Raw genomic sequence first — 18,955 nt, 5'->3', positions numbered from 1 at the left:
GTAGTCCCTGTTCTTCAAGTATGATTCGAACCGGCTTAGTTACTGTTCCAGGAGGTCCCGCCCAGTTTTCCAGCCACTCTAGTAATGTGTTGTGGTTGACCGAGTCAAATGCAGCTGAAATTCTACCATTGTTTGTGTTTAAGTGTTTGTTATTGAGGACCTTAACAAGAGCCGGCTCAGTGCTGTGGTGCGGTCGAAAACCTTGACTGGAAGACATCAAAACAGCTCTTAAGTGCCAAGAAGTTCTTCTTTTCAATGATTTTACGAGTGGTTTCATATGGGCCTTTAATTGTTTATTAATCACGTGTCGAGATTTTTTTTATTTTTTTTCTAGTGGCTTGATGCTTTCAGTTTTCAGGGCCTAAGGGAAGACACCTGAGAGAAGAGACATGTTTACAATTTGTAGAAGATCTGAGGCCAGGCAATTTAAAACATTTTTTAAAAAGCCCGTTGGCAGAATATCAAGGCAGCAGGACGAGGATTTCAGATGTTGCATAATGTCCTCCAGGTTTTTATGGTTGACCGGATAAAGTTTTGTCGTGGTATTTTAATTGACTTTAAGTGGACACAGGGAAAACACATATCCTGTACGGGATAGGGAGGCACTGGCTGTCTGAATTTCTGAATTTTCATAACGGGCCCTTGTGGGTAGAAGTGTTTTCGGTGCCAGCCCTACTTTCATGCAAACAAACTATTTTAGGAACATTTCGCAGTGTTCTTCGGTCACCTGACTTGTTTGATGGTCGGATGACAGATGCCCCTAGACCCACATATTGGCTCGGCGGTACTGCTGACCGCTGCATTTCTGGAAGAGCTCTCATCCTGTTTTTAAGCAGCTCACATGTTTCAGCTCCTGCCCTCAACATCCTCATTTACTGTATCTCTGTCTCTTTCACTTTTCTCCTTATCTCTCTTGCTAAATTATTGGAGATTTCTTTTCTTTTTTTGTGGAAATCTGCCATCAAGACAGCAACAAATATAACTTTCTTACTGTAATTTCCTCTTTGAACTGTTGTGTAACAAACTTTAACAAATCATTTTTTTTACCAAACACACTCCCACGACTGTATGAAGCTTGATATATTGTTGAAAAATATCCAAAAGAGATGGAATGTAATAAGAGCAGGGTGCAAACAGATTAAAGAATTAGACTTATAAGAGCTTTTAAAGCTTTTTTTAAACATCATTTTTGTCTGTTTCTGTGTTTAAATGTGAAGTAAGGAATACACATTAGTTTTTCAGTTTTCCTTTTATTAGAAATGTGGGTGAGTTCCATCTAGAATGTGTTTATTTACATACATTTTTCATATTAGGTGAATTTAGTTTCTTCATTGGACTTATGGCTAGTTTGATGCACTCATTCATTAAATGTCAAGCACAGTGTGCAAGAATCTACTTTCATACAAGATTCTTCTGTGACGTACCATGTATAAGTAATTATGGATGAACAAGTCTGATGTAACTGTTGTATCTCAAATCATCATCAAAGTATCTGTTTTCATTTTTAGATATTGTACATATATAAGTCACAACAGTAAATACTACTTCTTAAATTCACCCTATTTGCAAAGTAAAACACTGGTACAGACCTTTAACTGCTCTCAGAAATAACTTGAGACTAATTCTCAATACTTGACACTAATTATAAGCAGGTTTGAGTACGTTGTGTCTCCACACTGGAAAAATGACAGTGGTATCCCACAGTGCACTGCACAACAGAAATCGAGCTTCTCACAGCTGTAAATCATTAAACCAATTGTTAAAATTGAGACAAGCAAGGATGATCTTGGAACTAAATCAAGAATACATTCTTCAGTAAACCATTTTGTTTTCTGTCTCTTTACAATACAATAGTGTAAAACAATAGAGATAGAAGGTGGAATCGTAGCTTATGAATCAAAATATTAACAGGAAAAAGAGAAATAACAAGAAAACATTTTCTTTGTGCAATGTAACGCCATGTTGAGTATTCATTATATGCCTGAAAATGAAGGAAAATCTGAAACGGGTTAATAGCAGACCATCTCAAGGTGTCAATCAGAGAGAACCAGGACATTCTGATGTAGCATTTCAAAATTAAAGCCCTTCAAAATCTCATTCATGAGCCAATTTGTGTATTTTCAGATTTGATCTTAGAGGAAATGGTGCATAGTTATAACATTGTTTCACTTCAGCTTGATAGCAGACCATCTCAAGGTGTCACTCAGAGAGAACCAGGACATTCTGATGTAGCATTTCAAAATTAAAGCCCTTCAAAATTGCATGCATGAGCTAACTTCAAATGACATACATGACACAATTTGTCTAATTTCAGATTAGATTTTTGAGGAAATGGTGCATAGTTACAACATCGTTTCACTTCAGGTTGATAGCAGACCACCTCAAGGTTTCACTGAGAAGGAACCAGGACATTCTGATGTAGCATTTCAAAATAAAAGCCCTTCAAAATCGCATTCACGAGCCAAAAGGGTTTTCTTTAAGTAAATCAGCATTTGTGAATGAAAAATTCACCCTTAAGGTTATCAATACATCTATAACAGACACAAAAAAGCTAGAAAGATAATAAAATGCTCTTATACGGTTGATAAAAGATACATGAAATCTAACCAAACAATGAAACTGCAGTACAGCAGAAAAAGACAAAGAAAGAATGATACTGCTTCAATCAACCAATCAAACTTTATTTCAGACTCAGGGTCCATATAAGACATAAAATTACATACAAGAACAATAAAAGTACATGGGCCTAGCAATGCTTGACAAAGAGACAAACAGAACACTTGACCGAGTGAGTACTTGACCTCTCGTCCTCCAGCTGTTGGAGCAGGCGCTGGTGATAGAGGAGCAGTTGCGACGGGCCGCCTACCTGAACATGACGCAGGACCCCAGCCACCCGGCCATGGCGCTCAACGCGCGCTTCACGGAGGTGGAGTGCCTCGCGGAGTCACACCAGCACCTCAGCAAGGAGTCGCTGGCGGGGAACAAGCCAGCCAACGCTGTCCTGCACAAAGGTCAGGGAATGATGGGACGATGCCAATAATTTGGGTCAAAAAAAAGCTCTCTCTTTAAAAACAAACACATTTTGGCAGAGCCAGGCAGATTTAGACAAAGTGGGGAAAGATTGGCAAACAGATAATCGCAGGCGTGGAATAAACGAGAGATACACATCTCACAGTGCTGTTGTGCAATCAGTCCTGCAGAGACAATATCACTGTGCCTGGAGCTGACTGAAGCAGATAAGCTTACACGCTGTTAAGTGATAGCCCCAAACATTTCCTCACCGGTTCTCTGGCAAGTCTGTCCATGTTTATATTGTTCTGTCGAAAGGATAACACGCTCAGCGCACAGTAGTTGTAGTTTCTGTCTTTCTGCACGTAAACGGTGCTGAACTTCGTGAGCGCTCATAAACATATTTTATCATATCGCAAAGCGACTCTGCTGGTCTCTAATCAGTGATTAATTCCATGTAGGGATGTGGTGACGGAGTGAAACCTCTTTTAAAAATAGGAGAAATGTGCTATTTTGGAAATAGAAATCCACAAAACTCTGTAAAGAGGAGACTTTTATAAAGACTTATGTATAGTGTTCAGAACCTGTAAATGATGATATAACCAATAACTTTCAAAGAACTCGGGAGATGTTTCTGCGTCTCCTTTCTTGAGTTAGGTGTGACCCTGGACATTTTCCAGCGTTGATTCTGAAGTAACAATTTTCATCAATAGAGTATCCTAATAAATTATGACGTGATTTAATAGGAGGGTTAAAAGAAGCCGTTGTCGTCGTTGCAGTGTTGAACCAGCTGGAGGAGCTGCTGAGCGACATGAAGGCCGACGTGACCCGGCTACCGGCCACGCTGTCCCGAGTCCCGCCCATCGCCGCCCGCCTGCAAATGTCCGAGAGGAGCATCCTCAGCCGCCTGGCCAGCAAGGGCACTGAGACGCACACCCCCCCGGTCAGAAGCCTGCTTTTTAAACACACACTCTTAAAACACTCACAAGATGAAACCTGCTCGAGCTGCCTGCACTCGCTGGAAAAATAATAGATGGAGGACGGCCAATGAAATAGCAGAGCCCATTATCTTGTCACCCACCTGTGGATTTTCCACAACTGTTTAGTTGGCAGATTTATTTTTGTCCGCTTGCGTAACTTCAAAGTGATTTATCTTACTTATCTCGTTGTCACATCCCCTAATTTCATAAATCATATCCGACATGCACAAAAACAACAATTTCTCTTCCTCTGCGCAGCCCATACCTCCAGGACCCTACGCCATCCCTCACAACTACGGAGCCCCCTTCACCCCCGCACCCCCAAGCGCCCTACTCATGGGAGGCGCCAACTACAGCCACATGGGGCCCGGATCCTTCATATCAGGTCAGTGTTTGAAGCTCCATTCACATCCTTTGCTACTGTCAACTGACGGCTTGGTCGGGAGTCGGATCCGTCACTGTGAGGGGAATATGTGCAGACAGGAGAGGATCTCGAGGTTTATAAATATACGACAGAATTACAGGTACAATATGTTTTAGATGGTGCCCTAGAAATCAGCATTTTAAGTTTTTGAGATCTCAGTCGATGTGCAGAAAACATGTTTGATCTTACTTTGGAACTGCTTAAGGGGTCAGTTAAGAGTTCACCTGCCTGTGCAGGTGTGAGAGTCAGTAATAAAAAACATCAGAAGGTATTAAGGCATCCATAATTATAGTAGTGAAGGAAATTTATTCAAGAATACCAGTTTGTTTGATCTGTTTTGACAGTTGGCAAACTAGCAGATTGAGTCAGATTTATGCCTCCTTGCATCGGTGAAGAAGGAGTCCTTTGAATATTCTGTCTTCTTTTTTTCTTTGTGCTAGAAGATAATTATGGGAAGATTTGGACAGGAAGTGGCTCTGCGAGCTCAAGCAGGAAATACTAAAGTATCAAAGTAAAGATGGATTATAACAGAAGGCCTGCATTAGACACTGGGGGCGTGTAGTTTGACAGGCGCAGGTGCGGAGCGTCTTAACGAAAGACTGCGTTGCATTATGGGAAATGTAGGATCCGGCGTTTTGGAGCTTGAGCCATACTAGGTACTTAGAGACGGGAATATTAAGCTGCTTTGATTTTTTTCATTAATTTCTTGCAAGTCTCACAACTTTGTGGAAGTGAAACACAACATGTTTCTTGTCTAACATCACTGAAAGGAGACTGAGCGATACCTCAACTTTGTACATGTTTCATTTTGCCATCAACAATCTCGAGCGGCGTCCGAAATCTGTGCGAGAAAGCTCAAGCAGCCCACGGTCCCTGGTCACAGCTCTTGTGGTTGCTGCAGCCTCAGTGGGCTCATCAGCTCCAGCAGAGCTCCAGAGCCGCCACGACACTCTGACAGAGGAGCACAACTGCAGCCTCAGAGATCTGGACTTGATTACTTGGCAACTTGCACTGATGATGGGCAAAACCAGTCCAAAATGTTTCTTCTATTTAAAGATATCATCTGAGGAATTTTCATCTTTATATGGTTATGTTGTAGTGGGAAAAAAAAACAACATTCCGTTAAGAGAATCAAAATGACTCTGGGAATGTGGTTTTTCAGGAAAAATGTCTACGCGCCACAGTTCTGTGATCAAGTACAACGTTATTCATCTCTTGAATTTCAATGTAATCCTTTAATATGCGGAGAAGAGAACTACCTGATGGCTTCTAAAGCAGCTCTGTGTTGAAACACTTTGAGAAGACGCTTTGTCTCCCTGAGCGGCTCGACTTGTGAAATGTGCAAAAATCCAGAAGGGAGTCCATGTTGGAAAAACACATCTGTAGCAGAGTTTCTGATGTGGCTGCCAGACAGACACCTGAAATAGACATTACCAAAAATCAAACACGAACGTGCTGCATTGCTATATTAAGGCATTTTTTCATCTCTTAACATGTCCTAACCTCAAAACCTCAAAGCTCAGCAGTAACGACACATTGTGCAACAACAAAGCGCAGTCCGCAGTGCTATCGAACCTGTCTGGGGAGTGTTTTCCTTTTCAAACATGTTTATTCTCTCTTGTAAAGTCGTACGGTGTCTCTCATTACTGGTTGATTTAAAAGCTTTAGAATCTTAAAAAAAAAAAAAAAAAAAAGACAGAATCTGTTGTGGCCTCTTGTCCAATTCTCCCCGCCTGCACTCCGTCCGCGCGCTGGCAGTTTGTGAATTTATTTTCTTTTTGTAATTGGTTTTGGTAACAGCATATGCTCACCAGACGCTCTCTTTCGCTCTGCATGTGTGTTCGTGTTCGGAGATGTTTGGATAGCAGCGATGTGGCAGAGATAACTGGTAAAACCCGATATTCCCCAATAGCTTTGCCCTAAAAAAAAAAATTAAAAAAACCCCCCACAACACCCAGCTCTCTCCGTGCTGTGCCTGCCTCTCACTCAGTGTATCTTGAATTTATGTAATTGTAGACTTGAGACATCTGTCAAAGGCATTGCATTCTAGCGAGCCAGGGCCTATCTCTGAAAATGTCATTATGCTCGGTGCCTGGCCGTGCCAAGAAAACATTCGGACTTTGTACCAAGGTATTTTGAGAGGGACAGAAAACCACAGAGGGAGTTTGGTTGTGTAAACGCCGTGTTGTGACTCGCGAACCGGCGGAGGGCTGGGCCCCGGCGCTGGGACTGTTCAGAAATAGTCGCGCCCGTGAGCCGTGTTGATTCGTGGGTTTTTCGCTTTGCGGGGGCCTTTCGCGGCGAGCTGCCCAGCCGAGCCCAGTGCCGTCGGGACATCCTGGAACTCTGGCAGGGGCTGCGAAGCATGCGGCAGGAATGAGGCCACGTTTATGGCCTTGATTGGGGTCGCGCTGGTTCCTGACCTTTTTAGACTCGGACGGGGAGGGAAAAAAAGTGAGCCGGAGAAATGGACGGAGTTAAAACAACAGAATTCTCCTGATTTGGTGACCTCCTAGCTTCCCTCCATTAATAGCCCTCTCCTGAGAGAAGCTCCCTCACTTGAGTACACAAAACATATCCAGAAATATGCATGTCTGCCGTGGCACTTCTTCAACTACACATCTACTACTTTAGCTGCACTCTGTAAACTGAAAAATGTAATGATACACCCAATGCTCCGATGAAGGATTGTTTTGTGCTGTCTCACGCATGGCAAAAATATCTTGAATTGCATTTTTTTTTTTTTTTTGGAAAACCTGTTTCAGCCATCAGTACTGCCATGAGGACGCTGCTCATCTGCACTAAAAGGAGTCCCACATTCTAGACAAAACGTCCTCCTTTAGGGACGTAGAAATTAGGCAGATTGCCCTGCAAGTGGAGCACGCTGGTTCAAGCCCCCCGTGTCTGCAAGCACCCGTCCTGCTGAAGTGTCCTTGAGCAGGACACTGAACGGCCCCGCCAGCTCCAGTAACACTCCCCCCCCCCCCTTGAACTCTGACCTCCCTGCATGGAAGGGAGGCATGCAAACTAAAAGAGAATCCCCTTCGGGGACCAGTAAAGTGTGACATTATCCTGCTCCCCCCTCTCCGAGTCTCCACTACAGTCTGCCGCTTGTCTGCCCCCACAGAAGCCGCCGCCGCTGCTGGGGCCACCGGGGGAGCTGTTTGGGGAGCCGCCGGAGGGCCAAACGCTGCTTGCCAGAAGACCAAGGAGCACGATGTGGTGCAGCGGCAGCGGGTGGTGGACCTCTGGAAGGACGGCAAGTCCGAGGGGGCCATCGGGCAGGAGCTGAGGATGCCCAAGTCCACGGTGCACAGCATCATAGTCAAGTACCGCCTCAGCAACACGGTGGAGAACCTGCCGCGCAACGGCCGACCAAAGAAACCATGAGGGGAGGATGAGGGGACATTTGGATGAAACATCCAGGAATGTAACGCAAAAAATGGAGACAGTGAAAAGCTGAAAAGGAGAGACGAATGCCTGAGAAAGAAGTCCAAAAAAGGACCCAAGGACAGAGCACTTTGACACTGCGGGAATGTGAGGAACAGAAAGGGGAGAAGTAAAGCTCACTGGATGGATCGAATAAAGACGGGAGGCAAAAAGGAGAGGACATGAAAAGTGAAAAGACGTGGCGGCACTTGAAAGAAAACAAGCAATCAACTGCAGAGAGAGAGAGAGGGGGGGGGCAAACTAAGAAGGGAGAGGTGAAAAGCTGGCTCTGAGATTAAGCACTAATGATGCGTGGGGGGGGGGGACAGAAAAAAAGAGAGATGACCTGTCTGGAACAAACAAATCCTTGCGTAAAGAGAAATGGCGCTACTGAAAAAAAAAAAAAAAGAGGGGAAAGATGTCTGGACTGAAGTGTGGAGGAAAAAGACGGTATGTTAATGCAATCACAGGTTCTTCAGGAATTCAGATATGAAGGCCGAAATGGAGAAGAATGCAGAACAAAGAAGGATTTTTTTTTTTTTTCTTTCTAAAACGCCTCAGACAGATTTCTCGAGACTTTCTTTTTCTGTTTCTCCCTCTGCGCCGAAAAAGATTTCCCCCCGGATCAATTCTTCATCCGCTGGCTGAGTGAACAAGCCCGTCCCCTCGCTCTGACCCGGTACTCCCTCATTCCTCCACAGGCCTCAATCCCGCCGTCTCTCTTTCTCAGTCTCACGCATACACACACACACATAAATATATATATATAAATACACATATATATATATATATATACAGCTATATACACTGTGGACCTCACACACAACCTGAAAACCTGCAAAGAACTTAATTCATCTGCCTAGAGCAGGCAGATGAAGTCCTAACTCTAAGTAGAAAGGGATGAACTGAGATTATTTTAGATTAGATACATTATCTATCAGGAAAAAAAAAGGAAAGAAAGACAAAAAGATGGGGAAAAGAGCGTTTTCTAAGTATAAAACATTTCCCATGGACTCTTCAGCTCGAGCATTCCTGAGTCCAACCAAGCATAGAAACAAGAACCGTCGACATAAAACACTTAGACGTTGCCTTTGTCCAACAGTCAGTAGCAACGTTGCTCTGGCCCAAATGAGAAATGTACTGTATTCAAAAGCATATTTACTATTGCACCTTTTTTTGTGGGGGTGGGGTGGATGGGGGTCGCTTAAAGGGGAATATCACTCCACTGATCACAATATCACAAGGCTCATCGCTGCAAATAAAAAAATAAATATATATATATCTGTATTTACGAGCTGCTCTTCCCGAAGCTAAAGACTGCAATCTGTCATCGGAAGAAAAAAAGACGGAGACTCACTTTGAAGCTCGAGGAGACATTTTTCGGTTCCTCGAGCTTCTTCATTGTGACAGTGTGATGGATTCCACGCTGGAAAATGTCCCCCGATCCCCGAGAAAATAAAACACTCTGGACTGTGTCATCGTTTTTCCAGCTCAGTGTGACATCCCAGACTAAAGAGCAGGGCGAACTCCTTTTCTGCCTCGTTTCTGGGAGGAAGAGAGGCGAACGATCGCTTTCACAGTCCCAATATTTCTCGGCCGTATGAGTGTTTTTAAGCTAAAAGCGAGTGATATTTCCCTTTTTTTTTAAAGCTGAAAGGACATAAAGACCAGAGACGTGTGGCAGTGGTGCGGCCTGCGATGAGCACTGTTTGTGTGAAGGTTGAGGAATGCTGTGAATGTGGGGTTTTTTTTATACATGTGTTTGTGTGCATGGTAGCATTTTTATAATCAAAACTGAGTATCGTTTAAAACGTTCAATATCGGGGCGAATATAGGTTTTCCACAAAACGTGACAATATGTTATCCGAACACAAAGCAACCGTACGAGAATATTAGTTCTTCCTCTCAGCAGAACGTTTCATCATCTTTCAGCTCGTTGTTTCCGTTCAGTCTCGCCGGTCTCATCGACGGCGTTGACCAGCTGCAGGCAGCTGTTTGTTTTCAGTTGGTGGAGACCCAAACGGAGGTAAAAGGAGAGAACTTGCACACAATTCCAAATGAACGGTGATGTTGCTCCTTGTCTGCCGGACGTTTAAATAGGCAGCACACGTTAATCAATCAATGTCAATATGAATCATGAATATCAACCCCACAAGATGGTGCGCTGCCTTCAAGAAAACATTTGCGTTTTACACACCGAGCGTATAGACGTGCATGCAAATCCATTTTTTTTTTTTTTTTTGCAGAGCGCAATCCTTGTTTGATTACTTACAAACTCTTGCAACACATGGATTTATGCAGATCTTTTCAAGTCGCAGCTGAACAGACTTTTGAATCCAGAAATCAAACTTGTGCTTTTTTAGTTTCCTGCACACTTGACAGTTCAGAGGCAGAAGGTTGTTCCTGATGAAAGCTCTTGGCAACGATACACTCATGCAAAGCTTCTCGAACGAGCAAAAAAAAAAAAAAAAACCTGCGTCTCCTGCCAAGATGGCAGCTTTCACTTCTATCAGATAGTAGAGGGACCTACAGGGAGAGACGTGACGGCCAGGAATGTTTTTATTGCCTTTTCTGGACTCGAGACGCTCCATCCAGCGAAGTCTCAGAGTTCCAGGAGTAGTAGATGAATATGAGGAATTCCTTAAGATAATCTCCAGGTGTGGGCTGTTGGATTCATCATATATATATTTTTTTTTTTTACTGTAGCTGCAAATATCACGGCCAACCTACTTCGTCTGTGTTAAACAATGTGTGCTGCTACTGTGAAGCAGAAGGGACCTGTGTGAAGACAGAGATGGAGCAGTTTGGACGGATGGATGTGAAGTTTTTGCAGAGTGAATTTGTCTTCGCAGAGCGATTCTGTTATCTGGCCAAAACATATTGGCTTATTTATTTATTTTTAATTACGCGTCCCGTCGGAGGCATTATATTTTCTATGTCAGTCCGTCCGTCCCGTTCTCGTGACCTCGTCGTCTCAGGAATGTCTGGAGGCAGCTTCTTCAAAATTTGGCACCAACGTCCACCTGAACTCAAGGATCCACTGACTAGAATTTGGTTATTAAAGTTCACTGTGACCTCAGAAAACACATTAATGGCCATAAGTCAATAATTCATATGCTAATTATGACACACAAGTGTCAAAAGACAATTTAGGACAGACGTGGACGTAAGCTGCATCTTGACGAGGCGGTATATATCATTTTTTAATTAACCATATATATATTTTAATAAGCATCCTTTTAATTTGTTTTTTTAAACATTTATGATCTAAATATGAACCGAACGGGACGTTAAGCAGTTGAAAAATGTACTTATAATCGCTCTCTAGTGGAGAAACTATGTCATCACATCTTTTTGCATCGCTGCACAGCACTGTCTTGCTGTTGTATTAGCCATGGCGACGCATCGGACAGGCTCTATTTTCTCATCCTCTCTTCTTCCAGAGCACTCTTTCTTTTCTTTTTTTCATCTCATCATCCCTCTCTCTCTCTCTCTTCCACGTCTATGTCCTCTGTCTCCTCTGTTTTGTTTTTTTTCTCTCGCTCTAATTCCTCGTGCTCTTTCACCCAGTCTTCACCTCGATTTGTTTTGCTTCTTATCAGATTTTGTCCGCCCACGCACACACACACACACACACGCACACACACACACGCACACACACACACGCACATACACACACACACACACACACACACACACACACACACACGCGCGCTCACTGACTCCGTCTCTCTTCTTCCTCTTTCCCTCTGTTGGCCTCCGCTGGCAAAATGCCACAAGTTTCCCCATAAGTGGTCCCCACCTCTGGTTCTAGAGACACACACATAGTTACACACCCCCCCCCATCCCCTCTTCCTCCCAAACGTCCTCAGCTCAATACACTCCTTATCGCAGCTTTGATCTGCACGGGGGTGTCATGACAATTTATCTTTCCCCGTGGCGCGAGTGAGAGAAGTGCGCTGTTGGTCTATTCCTGGCTTTGTTTTGAAAGGAGCGCTAAACTCGCCGTTCCACTCCCTGAGCAGATTCATGATAGCGCACAAATGTGGGAGCCTCAGATCCCTTCGCTGGCCAGCTGTGCAGACGTGTAGAAAGAAGCTCATTTCCGTGCGTTTGTGTGTCTGTGACCTCATGTGCCTGTCTGTGTAGGTGTGTGTGTGTGTGTGTGTGTGTGTGTGTGTGTGTGTTGCTCGTTGCAGGCCTCACTTTCTCCAGGTTAACAGTTATGCATTCTGGGGTTCTATCATTATTGTAAACATGATACTGTATAATGTAATATGACACATCGATTAACTGTAATATGCAAGTTTGCTCATTATAAAGATGATCAAAGTATATATAAGCAAGGCTGGACGCACTTTCATTGTGACACCTCGGTTGCATTATCACAAATAAAAACAACGGCGAGATGATCGGCAGGTTCCCATTTCAGCGGCAGACATGTTTTAGATAAACGTTGCTTCGTGTCGCAGAGGAGGACGTCATTTCTTCTGGTTCCCTTTTTGTCTTGTCAGCTCCGCGGCAAAAGATGCTGATGTCCTCAAGAGGATCGTACAATAAACTCAATTGTGAGTGGAAAACCGAAGATATCCCGCTCAGACAAGTCCATTTTCTGTTTGATCCCTTCCCGGGTTAGGGTTACAACTTTGCATAACTTGTGAAACAATGACTCGATCTGCTTGGATTACCTGGAAACATGCACCTAAGAAACATCCACAAAACATAGACTAGTAGTAGTAGTAGTAGTAGTAGTACTCTACCGTATACATGATTCCATAGATATCTAAAAGATGTCTCACATACTGAATAGGGTCTGGACTCACAGCCCCTCTGAAGCTGCATGTTTTTATGTTGTTACAGGTCACTTTTTGTTCCCGTTCGAGCTGGAATTTTCCGTTTTTCAGCGTGTGTGGGAGAAATCATCGAGGCCGAAGACGTGTTTCATGGTGAACCGAGTGAACTGAACTCACACTCTCTCGTCTCTCCCCCTCTCTCTTTCTCTCTCTCTCTCTCTCTCTCTCTCTCTCTCTCTCTCTCTCTCTCTCTCTCTCTCTCTCTCCCCCTGCAGTGTTGAACGGGCCTCCCATGTCTGTGAAGAAGGAGCGGGAAGCAGAGATGCTCGTCAACCGGCGGGAGCAGCGCAGCGGAGAGGTCATCTGTATCGACGACTAGACTACACACACACACACACACACACACACACACACACACACACACACACACACACACACACACCGTAAACCATCTGTTACAAAGATATCGTGGTAAACGCAAATGTTCAGAACATTGAACTACACATCCAGTATTAAAACTAATTGACTGGCTTAGGGTGCACTTATTGCCCCGCTTGTGATTGTATACTTGCTTCTTTCACACACACACACACACACACACACACACACACACACACACACACACACACACACACACGTCTTCTAAAACTTTGCAGACTGGTACACCCCTAATAACTACAATCACACACACATAGAGTACACAAACACACACACCTACAGTACATACAGTCCATATTGTCTCATAACTTCATGTGACCTTTTCTTGTCTGCCTCAAACCATTATACTCCTCATAAGTGGGCCTCTTCACACAGGCCTCCTCCTCTTGGGATGCTTCTAACCTCAGCTACACACACACACACACACACACACACACACACACACACACGCTCAACCCACCTCAATCCTAGAAACATTTAGATCTCACAATAAACCATGTAACCTTCTTCCTCCTCCTCCTCTTGACAGGAAGCTGCATGTGAAACTAAAAAACACTCCATCCCCTGAAGCATGCGCTAATCACAATAATGCTGTCTCGTGGAAAGGACAAAAAAAAAAAAAAAAAATGGCGTCAAGCTGTGCCTACAGTCGTTTTAATACTGTTTCTAATTCTCCCAGAAGAGGCTGAACCTTCTCAGTCTGAGCAGCTCCAGGTTTCTTTTTAGCTTCCCCCCCCCCCAATGGTACATGTTCAGATAAAAACACGCAGATATGATAATTATATTCAGGACTCGTTCGACCACATTTACTTATTTGCCGGCATCCCACCCCGCTTCCCGGGTTCTAGTTTATGTAAAGAGCTTTGAGGTATTTTGGGGGTTATGATGCTATTTTTCAGAAACCTCCTATGAATGTTTATAACCTTTTCATAAGCAAGTCAGTGTTATTAAAACCCATCCGTCACCTTGAACACTCCTCTTGACGACCCCCTCCTCTCCCTCTCCTCCCTTCAACCCCTCTCACTTTCTTTCTACAAAATCCTGTGATATACTTTGCATATTTAAACAGCTCATTCGTGTTCTCTTGTGTTTTTACTCTCGCGATTATGAGTATCGTCGTCGATGTTGCCGTTGTTCCTCGCCGTTTGCTATTTGAGAAAGAGCTTCTACCAAAAGAGACGTTTTTTTTGTAACGAGAAACTACGAAAAAAAAAAAAAAAAAACGATCCAGTGCGTGCGACACTCGAACGCACCACTCTGCCATGTTCGTCCTATAATTGCAAGGGAGCGCAAACGAAGAAGTTGAGCTAACTTCAGAGGTAGATATATTACAAGGAAACGCGTTTTTCTTGCTTACGTTTTAGATTTGGGGCTTGCAAATGACATATACATATATAGAAAATAGGCCATATGTAACCCTAAATGCTTCTATGAGCGGAAAGAAAATGTATACTATCTTACCCCAGTAAAAATACACAGTTATTATCTGGAAAATCGAAGGCTGGAAATCCATTTTATATACCGCATCATTAAAAAACGCCTTAAACATAGCTGAACAAATGTAAAATCATCGAGCTGAATTAAGAACCTGATGTCAACCTGTAAATCCTAGTCAGAGTCTGCTTTGAGTTAAAACTTAATAAAAAAATAAAAAAAGATAGTTCCTGAAGGAGTTAATTTATCTCATGAACCCTGGACATGTTACGCTGATCTTCCCAGGAAGTAGTCAGAGTCCATTTTACCAATTATGTTCCGTACAAAAGTTTTTGCAACCCCTGAACTAAAATGTTAAAAGCACTTAGTTCTTTTTTTTTTCCCCCCCCACTTTTACTTTGTCCTCTCTCCAGATTTTTTCTGTGTTCATTTTCTTGTGTCACTGTATGTAGTGGTGCCAATCGAATGATGAGTGGCAGTAAAACATGTCGATGATGACGCATCCTCTTTTTTTTTTTTTTCTTTCTTTCTTTTTTTGTTTGTAATAAAACTGAATGAAATGATAAAAAGCACTGGGAGTATGTTTGTGAGATGGTGTTTGTATTTCACACACATTGTCATACCTTTCACCACGGGATGGTAATGTTGGTTGGTTCGTTATTTTGGTTCTCTCAGCAACTAGACTATTGGAATAAATAGTAAATAATGGAAAGATTGAGATGATATTTGCTACAGATATTCAAGTTATTCTAGAGGATACATTCTAATCATTTTGGTGATCCCCTGACTTTTAATCCCGCGCTATGATGAGGTCAAATTTTTCCTAAGTTTAGTTAATAGGATACATTACAAGCAATGCTAATGGTTTAAAACTGTATACACTTCCTGCCTTTTAAGATATTTACACAGCTAGCATCCATATTCAGCATTAAGACTATTCGTAAGTGAGTTAAATGTTAGTTCATAATTTGTGTTCATGTTCACTTCTCCCATTGGAGTTTATAGAATCAGCTCCTGCTGCAAGTTGTGGCAAAACCCATGTGACGAATACAAATCACATACTTTTACTTTTAGTACACACTGCAGCTGCCCTTACAAAGTACGCACTGTTGCATGCAGTATGCATGACAGAAATACCAGGATGTTCTACTACATCCGGTCACCGGTCTGCAGAATGCTTTCCTGACTACTCTGACCCACAATCCTTTGCACATTAGAAACATGAGCAAGAGGGTCAAAGTTGAAGAAGCCATGTTATGAGGAAGTGGTTTATTCCATTTGAATTCATACTGCATGCAGCAGTGCGTACTATTTAAGCTTTAGTCTCAGTGTGTTGTTTATGTTTTCAACTGTCTTTACATTAGTTTCTCACCAAATACCCACAAAACTAATGGCATTCCCTTCAGCTTCAGCTATAATTAGGCTTAGTCCTAATTAGCAGATGTTAGCATGCTAACATGGTAGACTATGTGTATGGTACATTGTACCTGCTAGACATGTTAGCATGCTGACCTTATAGCAAAACATTTTTGTTTTAAAAGTTGCATTCATATTTATCACTGATTTAATGCACAAACCCACCCACCCAGCACGCCATGAGACCCAAATCAAACACACCCGCGATGATAAGACCAGGTACATGCTGACTGTAGGCTAAAATACTGACTAGCTAAATGCTAATATACGTTGTATTCTGCAGCCGTGACTTCTAAATGTACTTAGGACTTTATGCTTTATGGTATTTTAAACATTGAGGAGAGACAGCTGTGGTCTCTCTCTCTCTCTCTCTCTCTCTCTCTCTCTCTCTCTCTCTCTCTCTCTCTCTCTCTCTCTCTCTCTCTCTCTCTCTCTCTCTCTTAAATTCAAATGTTATCTGTGCCATTTCCTGCGAATATTTCAACTTCATGTGAAACGTTTATCAGGTTATTAACTTAACATCAAACTAATTCAGACCCGAGTGTAAATAAAAGCCTGTGGACTGACAGGCTGAAAAATAGAACATTTAGCTAAAAAAAAGAAAGAAGGTTGAAGCACCACTTTGCAGAAGAAAATGTACTCCCATTTATTATTTGGTTGATGAATGAAGGCAAATACAAAAACATCACTTCTAATTTAGCAACCGGTCGTCTTCAGGGATCATTAATTGCCGTCAATCTGCTCTGGTGTCTGTGGACGCTGTGTGTACGCGAGGAGATGTGGGCGGCTGTGAGAGCGATGCAGTGATTCAGTGTCTCCTCTTCACAGGCCTTCATCACACTTCCTAATGTCTCTCCCACACACACACACACACACACACACACACACACACACACACACACACACATAATAACAACCTTGAGGAGCAGATGGTTAGTGATTCATGATGACCAAAAAGTTAGGAGTCACCCTACTGTTATCTTAGCTTTATGATTCCTAGAGGCCCCTGTGGGGCGGCTGTGGCTTCAGGAAGTGGAGCAAGTCGTCCACTAATCACTAGAACGGTGGTTTGAAGCCCGGCCCGGTGTGTTTGGGCAAGACACTGAACCCCCAAATTGCTCCCGAAAGGCTGTGCCGTCGGGGTGAGCGTGCGTGGATGAGCGTTTAGATTAGATCGCTGTGGGCGGGTTGACACCTCGCATGAGCGCCTCTGCCATCAGTGTGTGTAAGCATGTGTGTGTCGTGTGTGAACGCGAGTCCATTTCCCATGGTGGACGAGTCCGGAGATTAGGACGACTCCCTTTCTGTGCACACTGACAGGTTCATTATGGAGGATATATTGACTGTTTCCTGTGAATGCTCCTCTGTACTGTACATTCAGACATTTATGTTTCAGGCGTGACGTTTTTATGCGCTGAAAGTTCAGAATGTACTTAAATGGCAAACTGTAGGACATTTTAACTGATATTGTTGAAAGTATAATTAATCCGAATGATGTCGTATTCACTCTTCAGATGGGAGTCAGAGGTACTTTTTGCGATGTAAGAAGAACATTATTTATATAGTGTTGCGGAAAATCAAACTTGCAGACCTAGCAGATTCTGGAATAAAATATTCTAACATTAATTTACAGTATCTCTATAGCTCAATAAATTGAGTTTAATGCTAAATATAACGAGCATGACTGGATTAATTACAGTGGTGATTCCTAAACTGAGAGGCCAAACCCTCGCCATCACAAGATTTAAAAAAAAAAGATAAAGTTGTGTGGTGTTTTTTTTCATGACTTTTCTCTGTAAGTTTTGCTTCTCTATTGGTTTGCATTGGTTACCTTCAGCTCAATCTGAGATGGAAAAATACAACTGTTCACAACTCACACCCACACAAATAACACGGCCTGTGAAGGGGTCACCCAGGAATTACACTGGGACCCGTTACACTGTCTGTTTTGATGCAGCTGTGATAAAAGTTGGTCGTTTGATAAATTTGAGGTGTGGTACTATTTTTGACATATTTTTCCAAAGCTAGTTGCCAATTGTTGACCATCTGTCAATACAAAATATCGATACGCTTCAAATCAGCTTTAAATTTATTGTACATCCCATCCAATTTATTCCATTTTATACAACTCATTACTTTTTCTGCTCACATTTTTTGGAGGCACACAAGCGGTTTTTCTAGACTATTTCATGAAACAAACTTGTTTCCAAAACAACAATAAAAAAAGTTTATTCAACAGTTATGAGTGAGTTCAGAAGACATAAAAAAAAAAAAAAAAAAATCGCCCAGGCATTGCATTAATCATAATTTTACAGAAAACTTCTTCACAAGAATTTCTCAATGTGATAATAAACGTTGACATTTACAAAAATAGGAATCGGGGCAGGGAAGTGTGTGTGTGTGTGTGTGTGTGTGTGTGTGTGTGTGTGTGTGTGTGTGTGTGTGTGTGTGTCTGAGACTGTGTGTGTCTGAGTCTGTGTGTGTGTGCATGTTTTTTCTCAAAGACCTTCAGCTATGTGGTTCAGGTTCAGATTCAGGAAGTGAAAATTTAGATGGTCGCTGGGGTGTGTGTGTGTGTGTGTGTGTGTGTGTGTGTGTGTGTGTGTGTGTGTGTGTGTGTGTGTGTGTCTGATCAGTGCTGACAGGGAAATATGAGGTGCGCGGGGGTGTGATGGTGGTGGGATGGGGTGGTGGGGGGGAGGGTGAGAGAGACACAAAAAGGAAGAAGAGGAAAACAATGAGGAAATCACACAGGATATAAGGTCTACATTTTTTCCATTTGAAAACACGACTGTTTGGCTCCAATTAAAAACACTACGCTCGCTGCAGTAAAGTGCTGAGGAGGAACCAGTGCGGTCCGTCCACAAAAACTACTTATAAACAAGAGTGGGAGTGCTGAACCCACTGCTAGAAATACACACTGTTTGTATTGTAGCGGGGGATATTACAGAAAGCAGCGGCGTATGAGAAAATGGAAGGAATTTCATTTTGAAAAATAAAGAAGTGACAGTCTGACAACGTGACCGAGAAAC

The 18,955-nt window shown here is 42.8% G+C and overlaps 1 protein-coding gene across 4 annotated transcripts in view; it reads left to right on the top strand.

Annotated features, from left to right (window-relative positions):
* chd3 (chromodomain helicase DNA binding protein 3) overlaps window positions 1-15,088 on the top strand; it is a 37,815-nt gene extending 22,727 nt beyond the window's left edge. For 3 of the 4 annotated variants that reach the window (XM_068728181.1, XM_068728182.1, XM_068728179.1), the window contains exons 37-40: window positions 2,816-3,011; window positions 3,789-3,952; window positions 4,248-4,374; window positions 7,541-12,835. In XM_068728181.1, coding sequence (XP_068584282.1) covers window positions 2,816-3,011; window positions 3,789-3,952; window positions 4,248-4,374; window positions 7,541-7,803 — 750 coding nt within the window. In that variant the 3' untranslated portion in view covers window positions 7,804-12,835. Of the gene's footprint in view, window positions 1-2,815; window positions 3,012-3,788; window positions 3,953-4,247; window positions 4,375-7,540; window positions 12,836-12,910 lie in introns of those variants that run through there. The other variant, XM_068728183.1, reaches the window with a different exon arrangement.
* Window positions 15,089-18,955: the final 3,867 nt, after the last annotated feature.

The sequence above is a fragment of the Cebidichthys violaceus genome, unplaced genomic scaffold, assembly GCF_023349555.1.
Source record: "Cebidichthys violaceus isolate CVI_PGR_0920_01 unplaced genomic scaffold, fCebVio1.0.p SCAF_41, whole genome shotgun sequence".
NCBI lineage: Eukaryota > Metazoa > Chordata > Actinopteri > Perciformes > Stichaeidae > Cebidichthys > Cebidichthys violaceus.
This window is presented reverse-complemented; position numbering and strand designations above follow the sequence as displayed.